Source organism: Aplidium turbinatum, chromosome 3 (genome assembly GCF_918807975.1).
Source record: "Aplidium turbinatum chromosome 3, kaAplTurb1.1, whole genome shotgun sequence".
NCBI lineage: Eukaryota > Metazoa > Chordata > Ascidiacea > Aplousobranchia > Polyclinidae > Aplidium > Aplidium turbinatum.
In genome coordinates, this window is record NC_137474.1 from 2,867,036 (window position 1) to 2,892,083 (window position 25,048).

The window sequence follows — 25,048 nt, forward strand, 5'->3', positions numbered from 1 at the left end:
CCTCCATGTCCGCACTGTGACAATAAAAACTCCGCAATTTGTAATCCCTCCCCCTGACTGCGGACTTCTTCTATCAACAACCCCTAACTGCTTCTTCTCTTCAAGTGTCTAACGTTTGTGACGCCGACAAATGCACCAACAAAGTTCGATATATGCAACTTGTTGTCACAGATGTTTACAAATGTTTGAAACAAAACAAAAACAGCAGGGTTGCCAAACACGATTCTATTCTAAACGCGATGAGCGTCTGCAGTGGCTTGAGTTTCTAGAATGTTCATCCCTGTTCAAAATGTAATTCTTGTCTTCGCGATATTCAGCTGCCAGACGCCCAGCTTCTGATACTCCTCGATGGCTTCGTCGAACTGATCTGGTGTGTATCCTTTGGCAACGCATCTCTGCCGCGCCTCCGTGACCTTCACAATCTTGATCTCCGACCCGTCAGACGGCGCCATATCTCGTATGATTTGAAATATGACGTCAGTCGGCCGTTGTTGCCTGCCAAGAAATAACAATCGTATGAGAATGATTCATCCCAGAAAGTTTAATGTGACGAGGTAATAGACAAAGGCAAAGTGTGCAACATCAAAAACATCGCCAAAATGTAATCAATAGTCCACACTTATTCTCTGCCACTCCTGCACAGTAATCCAGTGATTTCGTACCCGACCAAACTGGGCTTACTAAGCGGGGCTACTGTAATCCAAAACTACAAATATTTTAAAAGAACGAATGCAAAAAGATGAATCAGTTACAAGAAGTAGACAGCAACGTACATTGGTTGTCTGGTCGGAGCCTGTAGCGACACCTACTGCCAATGATTTGATGAGAACTAATTGTAAGATGGCTCTTGTAACTTGCCAGCTAGCAAAAGTTGTTGTATTTACGTCATTCGACGTTAAAATGATGTAAAACGACAATTTTTGCTGACTAGGTTAGAACTCAGAGGAGTGATCACAATCTTAGAAGAGAAATGAACTCACCTGTGCACGAGTTGAGCGGTGGGGTTCAACGTGTCCTTCGACATCTCCATCATACGCATCGCCTCGTTGACGTCATCTTTCTCGACTACGTCAGCGAGACGTAGGCGTGCCTGCCACAAAGTGAAGGTGAACGAAACATGACTCAGGTTAATTCAGAAAGGTTTCTAAAAAAGAGTAATGGCAAGGGTGGGAATCAAACTCACGCCGTAAAGATGACTACCTTCCCTAACACCGCTCGTCACGTTGCCAAAGTGAAACATTCACATCACGTGCATGCAACACTCCACCTGCTGCAGCGACCTACAGATTACAAATACGCTTACGGTAACCAACAAACGTCTTCTGCCGGGAGTGATGACTGAAACGGCCGCGTTTACAAACTATCTCCAATGCAAATCCACTTCATGACGTTGCTGGTTGGCAACACTTAGATCAATAACAGTGCAATGCATCCTTTGTGTGTTGCAACTATTCTTGACCTATTGCGGACACCCATGAGATGAGAGTCTCCTTGAAATAGCTTCGATCCAGTGGAAAGATTCTAAACTCCTTACAAAACTGACTGCAACATTTTCCCAGCCTGCAAATCAGTTCCTTTTATGTTGATTTAACGTCTGCAGACGATGAATCATTACAAAAAAAGAAACTGATTTACTTTCCTGTTCATCCGGCATCTCCCTTCATCATCTGCACACCTCATTAAATCGACGAAAGCAGCGACAACCGACCAGTCTAGGGAAGTGCAATAATTAATGACGTCATTATCGCACGAGCCAAGACCGGCCCGATGACGTCATACGGGCCTTGTCCGAGCACAGTAGATAGCTCGCCAGACTAGGAAGGCCGGGACAAGTGCAATAGAACCGATCCACGGCACATGGGCTGGCCTTCGCAGCGTGGGCATGTTCGTGATGTCTGCCTCAACACTATCTCCACTAGAAAATGTTTCCTGCTCTGCTTTCCCTAGAAAGCCTTTCTAAAATAACGAACAGGGAGATTAAAAACTTATCAATACGAGACGCTTTCTTTTTGGAGGGCAGTCAACTATTATGCAGCAAAGATGCATCGCAAACGCTTTTGAGTTCTTTCATTTTACCATGCGCAGTTGTGACTGGTGTCCTTTGCATTTGGAACAGTATCATTGATTTGTTTGTTTATAGTTGTGTTCGGATTCTTTCATTAAAACGCACCATAAGGCCTGTTATGTGATTTGTAACACAACCTCAGCGGCATGTTATAGTTGATCATCATCAGTGGCGGCTCGTCCTATTAGGCTGCGAGGCTGCTCCCTACCCTTGTGAAAATTGGTAAATGTAATGTAAAACATTTTTGAAGCTTATCCATTAAAACTAGCAACGAGCCGCCACCGATCACCATCATTCAAAATACGAGGTAAAACCACAACGTTTTTCATGACCAGGATAGATCCAAAACGAGCAAAAGAGAAAGTGCTTGGAAAATACTGAGTGTGACTATTTGTGCCATATAAAAAACAAAGAAGCAAATAGTACAAACCAACCAAAATTCGTGACCGACTTCTCTCGAATGTTTTGAAAATGTTACGACTTCAGAATTAGCGTAAGGGAAAAAAATGATATGAAATTCACTCGTACCAGTGCTGTGGCAAGCCGGAGGATTGAAAGCAGTGTCCGAGCAGATGTGAATGTGGCGTCGTTGCTCGCGCGCGCCTCCTTGCGGAGCTCCACGTAAGCAGCAGTGATGTAATCAGTCAACTCATGCGGAACGGCGGGTTGTTTCTTTTTGCACAATGCAATATATCGCCTGTGGAAATAACAACTTAAAATCTTTCTTTCTAGGTGACCAATGAGTCAAGAAGTCCTTCGTGGTACCAAACTCAATACAAAAGCAAAAGGTGATTTTTTTGTCGAAAAATTCCCACTCAGTGGTGTTTATATGCATGAGTAAGTCCTTAGTTTGGCCTCTTACCGCATGAGACGCATATTGAGTGGCTCAAACTGCAGGGGTGGATGCACCGAGTTCATGTGAACGTATGTGATGTGCTGGGCAAGCCTGAAAGAAGAACTCAAGTTAAATGAAGCAAGGCGCTGTAAACATCGGTCCAAAGAGCAACCTTGGAATGACGGAACATTACGACGATTATTTCTTCACAAAAAGCACATGCATTCACATTCATAAGATGGATTTAATAGGCTGTTTCACATCAGCGAAGTTTGGAAAATTAAGCATTTAGTCTTGTGATAGCCAATTGGAACCTTCCTTTTTGCATTGTTGCTCTGACTACAAGATCTTGTTGCAATTTTAAACAAATGTATGAAAACATCGGTGACAATTGGCGTTCATCACAGCGCGGTTGGCGCGGTACGATTGTGCATTGTTGAGCGTTCTTTCCAACGAAGCCATAGAAAGGAGCCGCCAACGACCGACTATCCAGCATTTACCTTAAGTCGTTGTCTCGGTCCGGCTTGTCCTGTATCAGCCATAAAAGGTCGAACCGGGATAGTAGAGCGGCAGGGAGCTGAATGTTGTGCTCCACGGACTTCTTCGGATTGTATCTCCCGTACGCGGGGTTGGCTGCTGCCAGGATGGAGACTCGAGCGTTAAGTGACGTCATAATACCCGCCTAAAAAAATGGACGTCATAATGCCAGATAAAAATTTCCCGAAAATCTAAACAAATCTACATTGTAACAACGTGAAATGGCCACGCACTTTCGCTATGGAGATCGTCTGTTGTTCCATCACTTCATGGATCGCTGTACGGTCGCCATCCATCATCTTATCAAACTCATCAATGCAACAAACTCCTTGGTCGGCAAGGACTAGAGCTCCTCCTTCTAACACCATCTCTCCAGTCACAGGATCCTAAGGAGGATTAATGAGCCACGGTGAGGTTAAAAGCGGTAACACTTTCTTAAACAGCAAAATCCGTCAATTTTACATTAAATCAACGTCTGCAGACGTTGAATCAATGTGAAAATAATGGATGTTGTTGTTTGTGCTGTGTGAGCTATTCTGAAGACAACGCTTCTTTAAATGCGTGGTCTGAACGCAACACCAAGGCTGTTTGACAACTGCCCGGGCCAAGGTATGGACAGTTATACAGTGAAGGGAGAGAGTATACAAGCGTTTGTTCAAAGGTGGTGCAAAGTGGACTCTATGCATCCAGGGTAAAAAAGGGACTAAGAAATGCTGCATTGCCTGAATACATCAAATAACCTACCATAGAAATTGGAAAAAGTATTGTGGATACTTTGCAAACCTTTACTGGAATAGAAACAATAATTATGCCGATTGAGTTGAAATTGAAGATAACTGCACACCACAAAACCAACTAAGTAAGTAGGCTAACCAATGTAACCATGGTATTCACAAACACCAACAACATTGCGGTTTGGCGCAGGGGTTTTGTCAACGCGTGTAAATTTACACTCTGAGGGTCAAGTTACCCAAACAGTGATTGTTAAAACACAGTAAGTAGCGTGTGAAATGCCCCAAATTCTAATTACAAATGGGGAAAAGCTAGGAAGAGATGAACGATAGTAGAAAGGCTGAGAACGTTTGAGCGGTGATAACACTAATGAAGCCATCACTGAACGTTGTGGCGCAACAGGTCTGTTTACGAGAAAATAAACGCGGCTTCAAACTGATCGATAATCGTCACTGAACGCTTCACTGAACAAGAATTTCTGGTGAAATGCAACGGACATTACGTCACCGTACAAACCACGTGCACCTAGTAGCAAGGCTAAGCTTGAAGCGCACAGGAATATTCGCGAGCGGTTGTCTACTGTCGCATGCTGTGGATATACAAACATGAGCTGACATTCACCGGCGAGCACATGTATAAAAAATCAACTTTTTTCGACAGTTTCATTAAATTAGAATGTAATTAATATTTAATTGTTTTGTGTCTTTGATGGCCAGCTCGTAAGGTAAGCCATGCTTATGTCTGTCATGATTGTCAGCAGATTTTTAAGTGACAACATAACATACCTTCATAACTGCTGCAGTTAGACCCACACCGGACGACCCCCTGCCAGTGGTGTACTGGCTCCTGGGGGCCAATCTGTCGATGTAGGAGAGCAGCTGAGACTTGGCGACTCCAGGGTCTCCCATCAGGCATATGTTTATGTTTCCACGAATCTTCATACCTGCACGAATACTTGTGCCGGTCAATATCCTACAGGGATATATAATATATCTCTAGCACAATATCTTTAAAACAACGAGCTTAAAAAAAGAAATAAAACAAATTTCTGCTGCGTTGAAAGGAGGAAACAAGAAAATATCCGAAACATAGACGGAGAAGGCCACAGATTTGCTCAACGTCAATGCTGGTGAAATATCCTCATATTATTCTGTCGTTGATGTTTTTTACAAAATATAGAAAATGAAAAGAGTTCATGAAAAACGTACTTACAAAAATACGAAGCCCTAAAAACATAAACCGAACTTACATCAAATACAGCTACTACTTCCTAAAACCTCTACCGCCTGTTTCACCCTTACTGGGATCATCAGAAGGTCCGAACTTATGTCAGCAAACGTTCAAAAACTATAGTTCTATCATCAGAGCTACAAATTGTTAGAAGAAATTAAAATGGTATTGAAGAAATCATCCTGCTTCCGTTTCAACCCAGCAAAACCTCCCACCAACCTTGCGCGTTTTGATCGACTCCTCCGACAAGCAGAAGAAGCAAGGCCTTCTTTATATCCTCATGTCCGTATATTTCAGGAGCAATAGAATTCGCCAGCTTGTCATAAAAATCCTCCTCTGTGAACAAAGAACATATGATAAGAGAGACAGCCGAGTGTCCAATCCACTGTTGCGCGGGTCAAGACAACCATTGTGGTGTTTCTGATTAGCAACTCAGACAGCAAAATCGGTCATTTTTACATTGATTCAACATCTGCAGACGTTGATTTAATGTAAAAATGACAGACTTTGCTGTCTAATACACAACCTTACATGATGCTTCTCGGCTTAACTAATCGTTCTAAAAACTGTTGCACAGTCAATTTGAAAAGAAATAATTATTAAATATGACAAGCGTGTGTGTGTGCACTGTGCAATTGCTAACAACTCTACAAGACCCAGCCTAGGAACAACAAAACTCACGAGTTATCTGTTCCAGTTCTTCTTCAGTCATATCTCCGCTGTCCACCTCATTTTCTTGCGTCTTGTTCATCTTGACCACTCTCTGAATGAAACAACACCAGTAGTCTCATTATCATCGAAGGTACAACTGGCCATCGACTTTTTGCACAAATCAAGGGTCGCAGACCATCAACCTAGCCCCGGTTGGCAAGAGATGTCTCGCTGGTCCGCGCAAAAACCATGAATTCTTTATAGGCATTTTTGACAAAAACATACCATTTTACACACTGCAAGGTTTGATTTATTTATCTGACACACTTTGATGATCAGTTCGTGAAAATAAAGCTCTCCTTCAGTGCAAAAACATTGTAGAACTTAGTCGATACAACTAGCATCTATACAGCCATCCTACTACAAGAAGAGCTTACCCTAAAGCAAGGATAAAAGAAACCTGCCCTTTTTTATCAAAACAAATTTTGTATCATTGGTGTTTATGTTATAAACTTACATGAGCTTCCATGTACGAGTCGGTCAAGAGACCTTGCTGCATCTGACGGAAGCCGACCTTTAGCATCGGAAGGAAAACTCCAGTCACGTTGACGTGGTCACCTGGCAACGCTGACCGTGTTGTCTCTCCGCGGCAGTAGATAGTCAAGCTACGCGGTATGTTGCCCACTGGTACCATGTCGCTCTGAACAAAAAATCAACTTGATGCAATGTCGATATTCATTTGGACAACAAAATCCGTCATCTTAACATTGATTTAACGTTAGCAGACGTTGAGTCAATGTTAAAATGACGGATTTTGTTGTCTGGATATGTGGACAAACATACTTCTAACTCGACATAAGCAAGAAAGCGGAAATATTTGAATCAACAAACTTGTCACAAGGGACTTGGGAATTAATTGGCAGTTGGATATTACGCTATAAGTGAAACAACACAGCTCACCAGAGCTAAGTACAGAGATCGAAACCTAATGCAAGTAAACAGGCAAGATGCATCTATTCGTACCAGCACGTCTTACGTCAGAGCTAGAGTAACTTTGAAAAAAACTAGGAGATTTCTTCAATTTTAACTCATGCAAAACTTACGTGCTCTTGTATTTTGATTTCTTGAAACTTTGTAAACTTGGAGCCTCGGTTCTGCAAGTACAAACGGCCGCCACTTCTGTTCGTTTGGCATTCTTCACTGGGGCACATCTCTAGAGGCATAAACGTTGGTGAAGAGATCTAAAAAAATACAAAACCTGTTTAACCACACAATCCCGATTTGTCATTGCTGAAGTAATTTACACAGTAAACCAGGGTTCGATACCGAGTCAGGTCGAATCAAAGTGTTGCAGGTTTCTTTTTAACATCCCAAGCTTATTCACAAATGGCATTATCACCATAAGCACATCTAACAAACACAAATTTAGAAGAAGACCACACAGCAAATCAACCGTTTTTTTACGTTGATTCAGCGTCTGCACACGTTGAATCACTGTAAAAAACGGCTAATTTGCTGTCTGGGATGTTAATGTGACCTCACCGGTTGGTACGTTTCTCCGCCGCATCTGTCACAAGTGTAGGTGGCTACGGACATCATGGGCTTTACTTCAGTAGCCCGGATGACAATCCCTCTGACATTGGTGAGCTTGCCGATGTGAGCAGCTTTCACCTCTCGGATCGGCAAAGCTTTTTGCATCATCGAAGATTTGAAATAAATCTACAAAGATAATCAAGGTCAATGTTTGAAGATTTTGAGAAAAACTATTAGCTTTTATTCACTTGAGAATTAGATGTTTGGTTCGTAAAATCCAGGGCTGTGGAGTCGGGCGAAAAATATACGACTCCGACTTTTCGGTTTATAACTGGCCGACTCCGGACGCGTCAAAATCCCTCCGACTTCACAGCCTTGGTAACTTTTATCACAGTTTTTCTGCTATTTAAGTCGTACATTTCATATCAAATGGTTTATTCTAGGGGTCGGCAAACCGGGGTAACTTACCCCCAAATAATTATTGCTAGTACAGCTGTAACCTCATTTGTAAATGAATTTATCCAACTGTGCTTGCAAAGTTTCGTCGGAACTTCGAGGTAATGGCAAGTCTAACAGTATCAGCGTTGTGCAAAGGCAAAAAGTTAACCGATCACTAGTTTATACGAATAAATATTAGTGAAAGAGGTTGAATGTGGTTTCTCACTTCAAAACGACGCATGAGTTCCGAAGGATATTTGTTCCTCCAGTCTCTGTGCTCGCTTGGATCCTGGTGGTTCCGTTGCTCTATCAACATCCTGTGTTCTATGTACACATCCAATGCATCTTTGTATGTCACCTGCCGAATATAAGAAAGAAGTAAAAACTATTCACAACAACAGCAAAGTTGCCATGCGCATTGTTAAAGATAGCAACACAAAACCGAAATCTCGATATAACGCAACTTCTTTACAAGAAAACATCATGAAATTGCTTTTATGAGGCAATGCTGCCGGTAATGAAAATACACGTTTTTAGCCCAGATAATTTCGATCCTACACTTTAAGCAAACAAAATACAGAAAAATTAATTTTATTTGATTTTCATGTGTTATAAAACTTAAACTCAAGACTTCAAATTTTTAAGCTTACTCTTTTGGAGTAACTTCACCAAACTCACATCATGCTCCTTATGGTCAGGGAGCAGTTCTTCCACCACATCAGCGAACAGGCGCTGGTATCGGATGGTGTTCTGGAGGACGTTTTCAGCAAGATCAGCATCAAATTCTTGCAAATCATCGATTTCAACAACTAGCCCTACTTGTTCACGGTGAGCTAGCTTTGTCTAAAAAAGAGTTGATATCAAAACAATATTATTTCAATTCAATATAAGGGTTTTCAACCGGAGATAAATTTACGTGAGGAAAGATGTACTACATAATAAATGCCCAAAATCTGATCCAAAAAAAGTGTGAGGTAAATTTACAGTTAGACCATCGGCCAGAGGCAAACAAGAGTTAAAGCTTAATACCCATTGGTCTACTGCTAACCCTGGCTTTGCGTGCCTATATTTACCCGTTACGTCGTTACAATGAAAATCGCAAAGAATTTCTCAGTAGTTGCAAATCAATGACTTCAAGTAATCTCATCTCGTCAGAAGAGAGTTTTGGTAACCGCAGTAATAACTCAATGTTTCACAAGCCCATAATTTTCAAACTTACTTCTTTAAAGTTATTTTGATGAAGTTATGCTCCATTTAGTAACAAAACAGTGATACAGTATACACATACGGAAAACTACTTTTTATTCAAGTTAGAACTTTTGAACGGCAGACAAAGTTGTAAAAATACATTGCAACAGCTTACTTTAATGCTTTTAGCAAAATAAGAAAAAAAGGAACCATATCATAATCAAGACCATTTGGTCCATAACTGTGAGTAACTGTTTCAAACTTGTCTTTACCGTGATAAGTTGAAACTATTATAACATTTACTGGAACTACACAAAACGTAATACCGGAAAACGTTTAAGTAATGCGACATTTCCTTTCCGCTATAACTTGAATTAGAAGAATCGAAAAGGCTTCGCAACGCGCTCACGATGCCTAACCTACAACTGACTGAACAAACAAAAGCGGTGCGTTCTTGGTTTTAACTATAAGATCGTTTTCGTAGATACCTTTCTAAGCAAACAAACTTCAGAAAGATTTCATAAAGGAAATGAAAGACAGCTTGCTATGACCACACTGCATTTAAACAAAAGTGACCTCAAGACTTACTTTGCACGACCAAGCGAAAAAACCTTGTCCTTAACCAATAACCGTACACATTTAGATACTTCTATTAATTTGTTTAAATACGACATACTCAGTCAAACCTCATAGACAATCGTTTCTAAGTAATCACCACTGCACGAGAGCTTAGCAGTTTTGAACAGCACTCGAAAAGAGTTCACCGCGAAAGTGCCACAAGTCGAAGCAGCAGCTGACATGGCGATCGTCATCGCGATTCAAATTGTTTGAGTCACGGAAGAAAGAAACAGGCTCTCGCTGTCTTGATTCGGCGAGCACACACGCGTGCGCCAACATGCGCGAAAATCTTAAAGTGGTGTCTGGGGACAAAACTACAACGCCGTTGCTTCATGTGAGCCGTTTGAACATATCACTGATCTTTGTCAATAAAGCTATGCAATGGCAAAAATCGGAAATAAGTAAATTTTAAAAACCCGACCCCTTGGCCTTGGCCCTTTCAACAATGAATATTTTCCCTAAACCTTAAGACGGTGGTTTGAGGCCTAATTTTAAGTATACAGAGCGGTTAAAATTCCGAAGAGCTTTATCATCTTTCATATAAAACTCCCTAAACACCAATCAATTCTTACACATAGCGAGAACTCAGATAGCAACAGTAAACATTTTACATCGTTTCTACGTCCTTATAACGTTGAGTACACCGTGAAACATTCGCTGACTGGGAATATGTGAACCATAGTGACTGTAATAAGGCAAACGTAAGTACACGACACAAGACAAAAAACTCAAGTGAATAGAGTAGACTAAACTGCTCACAATCGCCGATTTAAAAACAAGCGGAGATTATTGAGATAATTAGGCGATAGTGCACGGTCGCCATGCATTTTGGCTACTGCAGTTTCCGAAATGTGATTCGAGCTCGCTAAAGGTGCAGTAACAACGTACACTTCATTGAATTAGCAATCAAGTGACTGGAAAAAGCAGAGTCGACAGAAGATAAAACAATAATGATGGATCTCCGCAAACTGACTCAATTTTCCCAGACTTATTATGGCGCTTGGCTTACTAAATACGTGAATGTCTGGCTTACTATCCAACAACCACACGCACAGATCATCCCCATACAACAGTTTTTGTGGCATCCAAGCTTACGCCCAGTGATTAAAGACATAGATTAAGTGGACGGGAAGGCAAGGAAGCCAATCTTTTGGTCCACCTTTAGGCATGCCTCAAAGTGTCTCACCACAGACACATCCATACGCTCTTTGGAAAGACGTATACAACAGTTAATAGGTTGTGGAAAAAGGTGACTCTTATTTGACAAAACACCAACCAAGACAACAATGCACGCAATGCTTGTCACCCATTGCTACGTGTGAAGCCAAATCGTGTTCATGGAATGTACAAATAAATTCCAAAAATTATCCATCAAAAGCAAATTTTGCGCAAATGTTTTCTGAGCCATGTTTCTGGGACATGTAACCTTTCAATAAAACTTCGACTTCTGACGACGAATATTGACGCTCTGTGTAAGCTTTCGGGATAAAACAAGAGATAGTTTAAGAGTTTGGGCTTATACAAGAGTTTAAGCCCAAGTCGCAAAACAAACACGCTGCCTCTTCTCGGCAAATCCTATCTTTGCCGCCAAACAAAATCACTCAACCAAGTCGGTATTTCTTAAACTGAATATTCCTAATATGGACAACATCATGCACATTTAAGCTGGCATTCAAACTTGTTTTTACCTACATATTGCTGTGCTGGATGGTCTTATTAGCTTGCTAATTTGAACCCTACCTAACACACAAAGTAACTATTTTTCTAGCGCTACCGGTGAAAAATTGCACAAGCCTGATTGGGAACCGACACAACAATAATTCCATCGCCATAACACGGTTGAAAGGCGACGAACCACAAAACCTGAGCCTGCTAACTCTGGTAGAACTGGCTACAATTCCATGCAAGAGTTTCGCAGTCTCAAACATTCTGCTCAATTTTTTTCTTCGATTTTCTAAAAACCTCCTACAGTAAGAAGCATGTGCGTTTCACTTGCGACGCTAATCAGGAAACGCTCAAATTCACATCATGACAGCATACTCGCGGTTTGTGTCGCTCACAGAGTTGCTACATACTGACGGTTAAAAATATAATACACATTTTATCCGAAACCTCAAACTGATAGGGAAAAATGCGACCAAACGCTTTCGTTTAGTAAAATTGCTGTTTTATAGCGATTTTCTTAAAACTTTCACTTTTCCTTTGATTCAATACCAGGTAAGAAACCGCATTTTCTCCAACTCTTCTAAGTAAAAATTGCCATAAACCACTAAATCCCGAAACGGGACAGTGTACAGAATATTCAAACTCGATACATAAAGAACAGTAATCCGTCGTGGAGAGTAAAGAATAGCGACTAAAAGTGGTCGTAGCACTTCAATAGAATCTTCAACGCGTTGTTGAATAGAAAGAAACGGTAAACGGCTTGAAAACTTCTATTGAAATTCCAACGTACCACTACCAACGAGCACAACAGGTTTTTTGATGCTGATGCAACATTTAAAGACGTCAAAGCAGTACAAGTATCAGGTTTCCTTTTCAGGCTGAAGAAACGGTTGGATAAAAGCGGGTTTGAAAGACTATAGAGCAGCACAAGTGGAACGGGGTGATTCAGTAAACCGACCATCTTTCCATGCTTCAACGCACCCGAGGAAGGCAAATGACTAACATCTACTGTGCCTTTCCACATCATTAGCATTCGTTTTCAAAAAAATGAGGCAAGAACTACGACAGAGCAAAGAGGCTTGATTTACGCCAACATACTCAGCTTGCGTGTCATAGTGGCTTGTTCTTTTCACCTTGTTCGTTGCGCATCGACTAGCGCGGTCTGCACCACAGCACGTGGTCAGGTAAAGGAACTAATTTACCACGGAATAGACGAAAGTGACGTTACTGTATCATCCTCGTGTTCCGCGGCAATACGAGACAATTGACACATCTCGTACAACATGACGTAATTCATGGACGTCTCTCTGATAGAATCTAATGTAGTAGGCCACCCGCAGTCCAATAGCATAAAATCTTCGTTTTGTATTTTTTTTTTATATTTCCAATCAAATTAACAACTAAGTTCCGCATTAGTTGGTCTGTCTGCACGGTCTAAGTACCAAAGGATCGGTCAACAGTCTCAATATTTTAGTCTAACAGTCTAAGTTCCGCATATCACAATTGAAAAAGTTACATACCATTACCAACCAACACCAACGAGTAATAAAGTGTTTCCGGCGACTCTTAAACCTCCGTTCAGGTTTCTCGTTGTTGGGAGAATTGCAGATTTAAACTTTATTAGGATCCATGTTTAAGGATCCAGCCATAAGAGTAATAGTACTGACGAACTAAAGAGTACTGACGAACTGAAGAGTACTGACGAACTGATGAGTACTGTACTAAATAAAAGTACTGATGAAGCCGCCTTTACGGCGGCGAAAGATCTACTACTAAATTTCATTTATTTATCAAACCTGCTTGTTTTTTTACCAATACCAAGGATGTTTACCAATACATAAAACCATTTCGTTATTTGTAATCAATTTGACTTTGTCTGGCGTTGGGTGAAAGGAGTGTTGGCCAACCGAAAGAAGGTGTGAAAAGTGACACATCAAAATCAAAGACAGGCGCTAACATGGTTTTGTGGAAATGATTCAGACAAACAAATGCAATGACAGAAACAAGCAGCTGTTACACATAGCATGGAAGTGACTATGTCTGCGAATTGCATTGATACCGGATTACAAGCCTTGTACAATAATCCAGCACGAAAACCTAGGTGACATGCTTTCACTGCAAAATCAAATTGAAATAGTGTAGGTAGATGACATTTAATAAAAAAAAAAAACGCTGCATGTTATTAGCAACCTGCCGGAAAAACTTTTATTGTATAATATGTATTTGTAGCCTGAGAGTAAACTAAACTATCTCAAAACTTAAACTGTCCCTGAATGAGGACCGTAAAATCAATGACATTGGCTTAACGGGTAAGTTTTTATAGGATGACATTTCACAACTCTTTCTTGAGATAACAACAGAAACAATAAGAATTTTAACTCCGTAAAAAAGACCACCAAAGCAAAAGCAAACTGCTTGTTTGAGGAGTAAACGAAAGCACTTAGTTTTGTCAATTGGGATATAAAATAAACGCTTTACAATTTACATCGATTCAACGCTTACAGACGCTAGATCATCCGCAAATAACCAACAATGTAAGCGCGAAACTGTAAAGGCAGTTCAACCACGAACCAAAAATATAAAAAAGTATCAACATTAACTTAGGCTTGCAACCTCACACCTACGCCTTCAAAGTTCGCCCATCGCAACAATGCGAAACAGAAAATTGTAGTATGATGAATCTTTAGGTAGCGTGAAGGTTGAAGCACAACAAATTAGCATCAGCCATCACTTTGAAGTTCGCTCCTTCTGTACCATCTGCCAGTCCACAAACGTGTAAAACCGCGTGCCACCCACAGTTGAAGCGAGTAATTTATGAAGTTATCAGCTGTTTCACAAGTCAAGTTTTCAAACTCTTACGTTGACCATTGCATCAGCTAGGAACAAATGCATTTAATTAGCACTCTCGGCACCGTGTGTCAAGTTACAAAGACATCGAAAAAAACAAACAGAAAACACGTAATTTTAATCATAGGCATCATTCTAGATAGAGATGCAGACTATGCGCTTCAACGTCAGGAAACACCAACCCGCCGTTGTTCCTACCACAGTTTGAAGATGGAGTACCGGTACAGTCGCTGGCATTGTATTGGAAAATTTCATTTCAAACAGCTCACATTCGCATGTCCAGTTGATGATGAATTGATGATTGTACCTGATCTGATGCAGAGCACGGCGTGAAAGACTGCTGCTGGCATTACAAATTTCGTTTGTTAAAATTTGTTTTTTAATCGAAACGAATTATTGTTTTGAATATTAACGGTTAGACATTTTCTCTGCCTCGTGACGGGCTCGCTGCTCTTTTTATTTCCATACATCCCTTTTAGGTTTTCATTTCTCCATGAATATAATCCCTTTTATGACAATTAAAGTATATACTTTATACTTATAGAAATTCTCTGATGAGCTTCATACTACGATAATTGAAAAATTGTTTTCTTCAGAATACATAAACAAACACACAATTTGCTATTTTTGAAGAACGAAGCTGGAAAGAAATGAAACATTTTGTTTCTAATAGTTCGATCGCAAATCCCTACAACGGCTTTCCCTTCAATAGACTTTCATATGGCCACCTGGAGCTGCTTATCTCTAGGTAGCCATGACTTTAGGATGGATGAGTTACAACCGCCACGGTTGCAACCAAAGTTACGATACTGCATCTTCGGATACAGTAAACAAACAATTGTGTTTATGCTTCTGAACTTTATAAATAACCGCTGATATGGTTTGCTACTGCACAACTGCATAGTGGTGACCTTTCCGTTTTATAAAATACAGCAAATTACATCTGTCGCTATAGGTCTTTCTTTCATACTCACATCAATTAAATATTCAACGCTGGTGTTGAGTTATAAACATGATACATTTCTCTGGTTAAATTTGAACTGTATTAGTTTCAAGCTTGTCTTATCCCTCAAATTGAAACTTAGTTATAATCTAAACTTGGTGCAAACTTAAGTCATCACCAAAGTGTCCTTCTTTCAATGTTCTGCAAGATTCTGAAACAATAACATTTCGTGACATAGCAGCATTGAATGTGGTAGAGTAGCCGTAGGCTAAAACTACGATGCATCTAATCAGTTAATTAGAGCAATGATTTTGAAATATTTTAAGCCATGAAAAAAAGAAACATATTTTTATGACACCTGTAAGAGGAGTAGGAACAGCGATCTGCTTCGACACGCGACAGCTGCACTATGTGTGCGTTATATAAAAAGGGCAACACTGCTCTCTCTCGCAAAGGTGCTAGAACGTTGAATATTCCGTAACAATTAACGAAACACCAAAACAACCTTTTTTAGTTTGATACAACGGCACTCATCGCTAAAGTTTTGTTCAAATAAATTGTTTTACGCAACTTCCGTTAAACTAAACCGCACACCAAATGATAAAAAACGGTAAAAAAAACTTTGCAACATATGACGGCACTGCGCTGCAGGATAGGCTATACACAAAAATGATTCAATCGTATTGAACCACTTAAAACGCCAACACCGATATTTCAGTATCATACATTTTATACATACTAGAGCTAGATCAATGGCCATCAACCCGGCCTTTGGCATTTTCCCTGTGCTGCACAAATAAAGCTTAAAGAGCACTGTGTAGTTTTGGTATAGTATAGTCTATGAAAATAATTTTATTAAAATCAGGGTACCGTACATGCTGCATTTCTGTCGTAATCGTATCAGCATTGGCACACTCTCAGCTTCAAGGCAACTAAAGTAACTAACGAAAGCAATACATTATATAAGCAGGCTATTATTCTTTTTGTAGTCATCGCTGTAAGCTGTAACAAGTTGGATTTTCTGTGTAAATGGGTCTATCGACCCAGCTCAGTACCAAGGTTAAATTTTCTCATGCTACTAAATTAGAAAAACAAAATATACTACGTGCAGTGGGTGTATTCTCGTATGTGCCACAGGTTACACAAGTACAAGTACATCATAAACAAAATTGTATCCTGCATGATATGTAAATAAAATCTATGAAGTCATTGCAGTGCGAATAAACAATCTGGCTATTTGGTCTGATAGAGTTGTTGAAAGGAAAACTTCAACAAAATACTAGCAGCTCGAGTAATCACACGAGTTCGTACACCAGTGTTACGTTCAAAACTTTCACTTACCAAAATCTGAGCATATTTGAAGCGTTTCCCGGTCCCGAAGTCGTCGCTATACTCAGATAGAAATGTTCGGCATCTTTCTGTGGATGAAATTTTCAATCACATTTACCACTGCAAGCGTATTTAAAGAAAAGCGAAAACAAATTTTCTGTATACGCACTATGTTGCTACATAACGCAGCAAGGCCTAAAAAAACGATTTGCTTAATAGAGAAATTGTGTACCGTACTCACACTTTTGCAGAATCAGTGATAAGAATTTTTGCATTGAAAACCGTACGTTTCCCTGATCGGTAGATGCGCAAATGCAAACGAAGTGCATATTCTATGCACAACATTTGGAATTCACAGCAGAGTTGTAATTTTTTTCGTAAACTTGCGGACATGAAACTTGCAAACAATTGATGCACCTGAATGCAGCGCTGGAAACTAGTGAGCTTGCAGAAACACAGGGCGCGCTCGGTGCAGAACTATTGATCGAAATAAAACGCTTCAGTAATATCATACTGCTGTTTGGAGTTTCAAGGTACAAAATCAATCAAAGCAGAGGGAAGTTATCCACAAAGGTCAAGAAATAAGAAACCGGATAACATTAATTAATGTCAAACTACTGCTATGTTAAAGTTGAGATGGTGTCCAAGTGCTAGTCTGACACTGCAAGTACGCGAAAACTGCACATTTTACGGAGAATCCAATGCATTGGTAACACAAAAATGTCATTGTAATAGCTTTTACTCTGGGTAACGTTAGCTTCTTTCAAAACCTGGCCGGTGACAATGCCAATTGTTTTAGTCGCCTTGTAGGCTACCTCTTTAAAGCTAATGGCCCAAACTTTCGCTGGTAGATTTTTTAATTTTTAAGAAGACGAAATAAAAATACAGTCACTTTGCAATGGTAAGACTATCTCAGCTGTTTTTGATCAAAAATACAACACTGTCTTAGTCTAATCATGACCAAAATCTGAAAGTTGTTATATTAATATGTTACTATTTTTACATTGAAATACCGTTTAACAACGCAATACCTGCACAGAAAAGGTCGCATTTTCAATAATAACGAAACAGACACAAGCTGAGAACCTCTGGTTCGGGCATTGTCTGTCAAAAGATACCACAATGGATAACTAGCGTCATCATTCATCCGAGGAATAACTTTTATCAAAGAATTTGTTATGATAAACATGCACCAATAGATACTTGATCTAATCAAATCAAACCAGGCCTCACATAATGAACGGAATGGATAACTGAGAAACTAAACAACTGCTCGTTCTCAACCGTCAGTCAGATTCTGAAAAGAACCACGCCTTCAGAAAAGAAACGACGACGTTTTACGACAAAGTCATTCAACCGCAGGTTGACAAGTTATATTTCTTAAACGAGGGTGAGGTAAGCCCACCGCTTAGATTTGGTTACAAATTGAGAGTAACTGCTCATTTTGACGTTGAAAAACATTACATTAATGTGAAGCTTACGGAGATATTGAATAAAATTACGTTAGCCCAAGTTAGTTACCGACTTTTAACGAGAGAAAAGAACTCGTCTTATCTTGACGCGCGGCACACACAAGTCCTGAGAAGACGGGGTGAGCTGCTCTCAAAACCACTTTGGGATTCTCTTTCGTTTCTTTTACGATGTGCGTTAGAAAAATGAAAAAGCGCGCCAGCGTCTTTTAATCGTAAATTATCTTACTCGGCCAAATTGTACACCAAGCTCATGTCAACCATTCGGCCATTCTGTCAAAATGGCATGCTCTTGTGTATGAGAGTGATTTGTCTTGCATATTTTGAGGATTGGAGCCAGCGACAGACTTTCATTTTGTTGTGGTAAAAATCTACCAAACAGACTTTCATTTTGTTGTGGAAAAAATCTACCAAACAAACACAAACTACAATCATGGAGTTTGTGCAAATTATTGAAAATTCTGCAACGATTCTGGAGAAACAAGCCAGAACGGAGCTTTTCAAACACACTTGAAATGTTTTATTGAAAAATCTGTAAATAAATTATCCAGAGCAGAAAACACGATTTCTAATTGCTAACAAATAAAAACTAAATAGTTATTTCAATGATGTTCAAAAAGCTGTAATAAAACTTGTGATACGGTTTCATAGATGCACAAGTGGAAAAAAAAATACAGGCAAAGCATTGAATGGTGGCGCCCAAACAAAAGATTACATGTCAAGCGAACCTGCCATTCCAAAGAAAGGAGGAAAACGTAAGGACTAATTGTTCAAATAGAGATGAAATTCATGACAAGGAAGAATATTATAAGATTCCTTGCTTCAGTACATTTGGACTGACAGAAATTCTCTTGCCTCAACAAAAACCATCAATAATGTACAGTAGGTAAAGTTAAATGTTTAAGTTCTACCAAGAAATGTGTTTCCCTTGAAGTTTTATTCGGTAGCGTACTCAATTTTCACAGATCAAAATTTGGCAGAACTTAGTCGGAAATTCTGTTTCACAACTATACGGAAGTTAATTAGCTCAAATTACGATGTTTTAGTCTCCAGTCTGGGTGTGCATTTTAGCAACGCATTTCAGGACTGCTCTCCATTCAGTGGCAACGAGTGAATGAAATATTTCACCGACAACATTTCAACAATCAGAAACTTCACTCTGCCAATCTCGATAACCAAGCCCTGTGTCAAAAGCCTCTACAAGTATGCAAAACTACCAGGAATAACCTAACAAACGCTTTGTCAGTCCTAAGATAAAGATTCAAAACCAACCAACCATCATTGAACTCATTCTTTGTGCAGCTTCTTCTTTCTTTCGTTTGAGACTAGATCAAAGACAAATTTCAGGGCAGGTGGTGGAGAGCCAGGTGAGTGTAGCTTCGTCCAGCGTTGCTATACCATGTGTTCCATTTGGTGCCTTGTAGATGAGACATTCGAGAACGACATGGTCAGCAGTTTGTTCCTCCGCGCCGCATTTGCAGGCCGATGAGGGAGCCAGCCAGACCCCACTTGTGCATGTTGGAATGGAAGCGACCGACTTCGGTTCGGATTCTGTTGAGCTTGACCCAAGTCGGCCGAGGCAGGTCCATACCAGGGGGCGCAACACCGGGTGGGGTAAAAAACCATGTAGTTTGGTGTCGGTGGCGCACTATGCTGCATTCCAAATATCTTCCATGAAGTGTGCTACGCTGATGGCATGATCGCTGAATGGATGTAGTAATTCAACAGCAGCTGGCACAAAGGGGTGTCTCAACTTTAGTTGCCGGGCTGTTCCTGAGGTGGGATGTGTTCAGTTTCTGAAAATGTTCAGTTTCTCAAAATGCCGACAATACCCACAATTGCTAGTTCTGTAGTTTTTGCATGGTTCTGGTGATTTGTGTGATTTCCGACTTGTGGAAAAACTATGTTCTCAGCTAAGTTGTAGAAAATCTGCCATTTTCCAATTCTGCTAAATCTACTTTGTTTAACAGAGCACTTTGTAGTTAAGCTGAAACCAAACATCACAAAAGTGAATAACCTGAGGATAACAACATACACGAGTTAAAATGTTAGCTTAACTCAACAGTCAACACTAGTTTTCCATTCAAAACTATTTCCTTTATGTTAACACATTAACATTTTCCAAACACAAATATAGCAATGTTACCTTTTTCAGCAGCATAGTCTCGTTTCTTTTCCAAAGCCATGAAAACTTCAAAAATTAACTTTATATTTCAATATAAAAATCTGAAACAATATTTATCAGTAATGAATAGCAATCTTAAAAAAATCACTAGCATTTTTTCGGATCATGGAGTTTATAAACAAATGTTATGTACCATACAATTTAATAGCTTGACAACCTCAGAAACAAAACAAACACTGTTGGCCTACATTTTCTATATTTTTCAGCGGTGTGTGTAGTTAATGGGTCTGCTACTATTTGGCGAGTGCCCTATTCGGCAATTTTTCGAAAATTTATTTTTAAATTATTGGGTACTGTAGCCTAATTATCATTGCCGCTTTTACATCGTTTTAACGTCGCTAAGCATTCAAATAACCCCCTAATCCAGTGGTTCTCAAACTTTTTTTTGTTGCGAGGCCTCTGAAAAAAATTTTTGGACTTGCGACGCACCAGCAAACAAAAGTAAATAAAAAACTTATGGTTAAACTTTTGTTTATTGATACATCTTGGGAGAATTTTTGAAATTGCCACCCGCATTTCTCTTTCACTGTATATTCGTGATCGATATTTGGTTTTATCACCGCCTAGACAGAAAATTTTGCTTCACATAAATACGACGTAGCGAATGGGATAATAATTTGCAGTGCTTTCTTTCACCAAACCTGGATAATCGTCATTCATTGAATTCAAAAATTTGCCGGATTTCCTACTACGAAAGGATCACGAATCCATTCGTAGTTTGAAAATTTTTTCGGGAAGTATTTTGCAAATTACGACTCGAGCTTGAACAAATGTAAACAAATATGCTTCGCAAATTTGAAGGGAAAAAAACGCACTTACAACTTCAACTCTTCACTGTTTTCAAACTGAAATAACACCAAGACAAATGATTCAGAGTTTCCAATTTTTTTTTGAAGGATAAACATCCAATACTACGTCGGTCGGGGTATCAGCAGTGGCAAATTTTTTAGTTAATTGCGGTGTAATCCGGTAAGTGCATGGGACGCATGTGTCCCAGCGGTCCTCAAAGGGTTAACCTCATTTTTATAATCTTAAACTGAGTTCAGCCAAGAAACGGAACTATTCTGCGACGCCCTTGGAAAAGTGAAACGACGCACCAGGGCGTCGCGACGCACAGTTTGAGAACTACTGCCCTAACCCATAACCTCCTAACCCATAACACCCTAACCCTTAACCTTTAACCCCCTAACTCCAACCCTAACCTCTAACCCCAACCCCTAAAACAGCAATGATAATTAGGCTACGATACACAATAATTTTTAAAAAAAAATTCAAAAAATCGCCGAATAGGGAACTCGCCAAAAAGGGCTCTCGCCGAATAGGGCACTCACCGAAACAGGACATTCCGGTAGTTATTGGCTACACAAACGATATCAGTTAATTGCATATCAGTACCGTATTGCTAAACATATCAATCGTTTTATTATATCAAATCCCAAACTAAAACCCAACTCATGTGAAGTAAAACCATTGTAAATTGCACACCACTTGAAGAAATAAAGGGGTAAATTGTACCAGCATTTGCTTCTTGCTTGCATACTGCACTTATGCAATCATATCATTGTCTTTGGCCAGACGTTCCAAAGCAATTGTCTTTGGCCAAACGTTCCAAAGCAAAGAAAAGGTTGCATAAAATAATTTACCAGTCAGTAAAAACAGAATATATATTTATTTTTTCTTTTGCATAATTGTCTATGAGGTTTAAAAGTGAAATGAAGAAAATAATGTGACATGACACATGCAGGTAAAAAAATAATTAATTAGGAGAACGTAATCTCATTTGCAAGACATGCACTTCGAAGATCCAATTTTCACACAACTGAACTTTGCAAAGATAAAAGAATAGACAAATGATATACCGTACCGTAATCAACATAAAGAGTCAGTAGTAATCAGAGTTTGAGTTGTGACATAACCGATAACATAATAAAGAACCCAATGTGCGATTGTGGCTTAGACATTCAGACAACAGAAGCACATCAGTTCAGTTGTTTTTATTTCTGACCATCATATCAAAACAATACACGTCAGCATAGCAAAGGTCGAGAAAAAGGTAGAACTGCCCTCACCAACTGCCCTCTTAGCCCTTCTTGTGATGACTATGACCTCAAAAACATTATAGACATTAGACAATGCAAAAATTAAAATACATTTGGGATAGACACTGCCATGACAAGCTATGAATAAATTGAAAAAAAAACTATAGTTACCAAACCATAGTTTGCGGAAAAATGCTTTAATCACATACAACATGCCTTGGAATGATCACTGACAAAGCTCTGTGTGATACAATGCTAATAAACTTTTCCAAGTTGAACTAGAATGAAGCACACACTATTTGGCCAACCTTTAAAATAATGTGTTCCATTTTTTTTTCTTGCATTTAGCCGCACTGCAGCATATAACTTTGTAAATTTTATTTTGTATTTTATTTGCTCTGAAGATGCGCATTGTCATGGTGCACAAAACTTCAGGGAAGCAATAAATCAATTTGTTCTTAATTTCACTTTCATTAGACAAACGTTGCAACAACTGCTAGAAACAATAATTGTCCTGATAAACACATAAACTTTTCAGTATGCACATTGCACACAGTCTATGTTTTATTGCAGTTAGGTTAAATGCAATCAATCAGAAAATTGCATAAAAATGTCTGGTGAGTAGGATACATAAGCCAATGTTGTGTTTATAAATGTAACTGTTACATGTTGCCATTTTCTCACTTTTATTTGTGCCTCCAACATGACGTTTGTTGCCATCTTACATAACACACTATTACTTTTCTGGCTCACTTTCCCAAATTGTGTCATATTACCAAATTCAGTGGCACCTACCTTCCCCGGCAACAACACTTCAACAATCCGAAAAACTTCAAAAACTGTTTATTTGCTTTAGAGGTATCAATGCCTTTCCATACTTGTAAAATGTTTATTGCAACAACAATAAACAGACTACTTGAAAAAAAGTTGGTTTTCTGTACGGTACATTCACACAAAGGTATAATAAATGCAAGCTTCAAAATGACCCAAAAAATGCAAAGCAAGTAAGTCTTGAAGGTTTTACCTTTCACCATATGAAAAATGACTTGCGGTACAGAAAAACCAGTGAGGTTCAAACAAGAAAATAAGAAATTGTGATAACTCAATGTATTGCGCATATCATAAATCCTCCTTACCTATGCTTATATCTGATGTTAGTGTCAAATACCTTGACATTCTAAATGTCTCTTATATATATACACCTTTTTCTGGACCCTTGCTACTTGGGTGCAACCTAGTTCATACCCTAAACAGTTCGTACCCTAAACAGTTCGTACCCTGAAAAGTCAGAAAAGATCAAGAGAAAAAATTAAAAAAAGCCGAAGTCGCTGATCGCAGTTTAATAGCACAAAGCCGAACTCGCTGATCGGAGTTTCTGTAAACAAACTCGAGGATTAGGGTTAGCAAAAACTGCGGAAAAATGAAACTGTGGAAAAGTATTTGCGGAAACTGCAATCAGCGAGGGTTAGAGCATACGGTAGATTACTCTATGGTTAGGGTAAAGGTTAGCGGAAACTGCGCAAAAATGTTTGCGGAAACTGCGATCAGCGAGGGTTAGAGCATAGATTACTCTATGGTTAGGGTAAAGGTTAGCGGAAACTGTGGAAAAATGTTGGCGGAAACTGAGATCAGCGAGGGTTAGAGCATAGATTAATCTATAGTTAGGTTTAGGGTAAAGGTTAGCGGAAACTGCGGTCAGCAAAGGTTAGGGTTATACCATAGATTAGTCTATGGTTAGGGTTAGCGGAAAAATGTTTGCGGGAACTGCGATGAGCGAGGGTTAGCGTAAGGGTTACGGTTGGGGTTAGCGGAAACTGCGGAAAAAATGTTTGCGGAAACTGCGGTCAGCAAAGGTTAGGGTTATACCATAGATTAGTCTATGGTTAGCGGAAACTGCGGAAAAATGTTTGAGGGAACTGCGATGAGCGAGGGTTAGCGTAAGGGTTACGGTTGGGGTTAGCGGAAACTGCAGAATAATGTTTGCGGAAACTGCGATCAGCGAGGGTTAGGGTTAGCAGAAACTGCAATCAGCGACTTCGGCTTTGTGCTATCTTTCTCTCGATCTTTCAGGGAGAAAATTTTAAAATGTTTGCAGAAACTGCAATCAGCGACTTCAGTTTTTCTTTAATTTTTTCTCTCGATCTTTTCAGGGTACGAACTAGGTTGCATCCTTGCTACTTTATGGATTGCTAGGCCTAGTTTTTGCTATGAGAATATAATATGTATATATCTTTTATTTTGAAATTAAAATCTTATATACTGAACAAACATTGCAGCCAGAGCAAAAGATGAAGATAAGCTACTGCTAATCAACCTTTACTGTGTCAAGATAACCATTGCACTTTGAGTTTTGACTAATATGAAACACTTCAAGTGTAAGTATTGCTGTGAACAACAGCAATCAAGGTTATGTCAGGGATTCTATAAGTGTAAAGACATTCTATGATAGAAGCGAAGCTGATGTACAAGTTTCCGGCTGGTGATAAATGCTATAACGTGAATGGGCTACCGTATATATACATTAAAGATAGAAACTGATTAAGACATATAGGGTGAAGAGTGTGAACACTGAACAGCATTTAACCAAGTAAAAACTGTTTGCAAATATATTCCCTTTACTTCGCTATTTTCCAACTCTAACCTTCAAGGTTAGGTAGGCTAAGGGTTTTGGTTGGAAAATAGTAAAGCAAAGGAAAAAGTAGTTAGAACACAAAACAGCTATATCACCCTTTTTTTGGTCGATT

At 39.5% G+C, this 25,048-nt stretch overlaps 1 protein-coding gene across 1 annotated transcript; it reads right to left on the minus strand.

The window, feature by feature from the left end:
* Nucleotides 1-144: 144 nt before the first annotated feature.
* Nucleotides 145-25,048, minus strand: LOC145766217 (DNA replication licensing factor mcm7-like). The gene is made up of 17 exons (XM_082577884.1): nt 25,032-25,048; nt 20,227-20,306; nt 16,624-16,700; nt 8,700-8,864; nt 8,248-8,379; nt 7,593-7,769; nt 7,154-7,291; nt 6,568-6,750; nt 6,081-6,162; nt 5,619-5,735; nt 4,955-5,112; nt 3,671-3,823; nt 3,401-3,582; nt 2,928-3,011; nt 2,594-2,762; nt 981-1,090; nt 145-495 (listed from the first exon to the last, which is right to left on the minus strand). Exons 2-17 carry the CDS (start codon nt 20,264-20,266, stop codon nt 285-287), a joined length of 2,178 nt encoding a protein of 725 aa, XP_082434010.1. The 5' UTR covers nt 20,267-20,306; nt 25,032-25,048; the 3' UTR covers nt 145-284.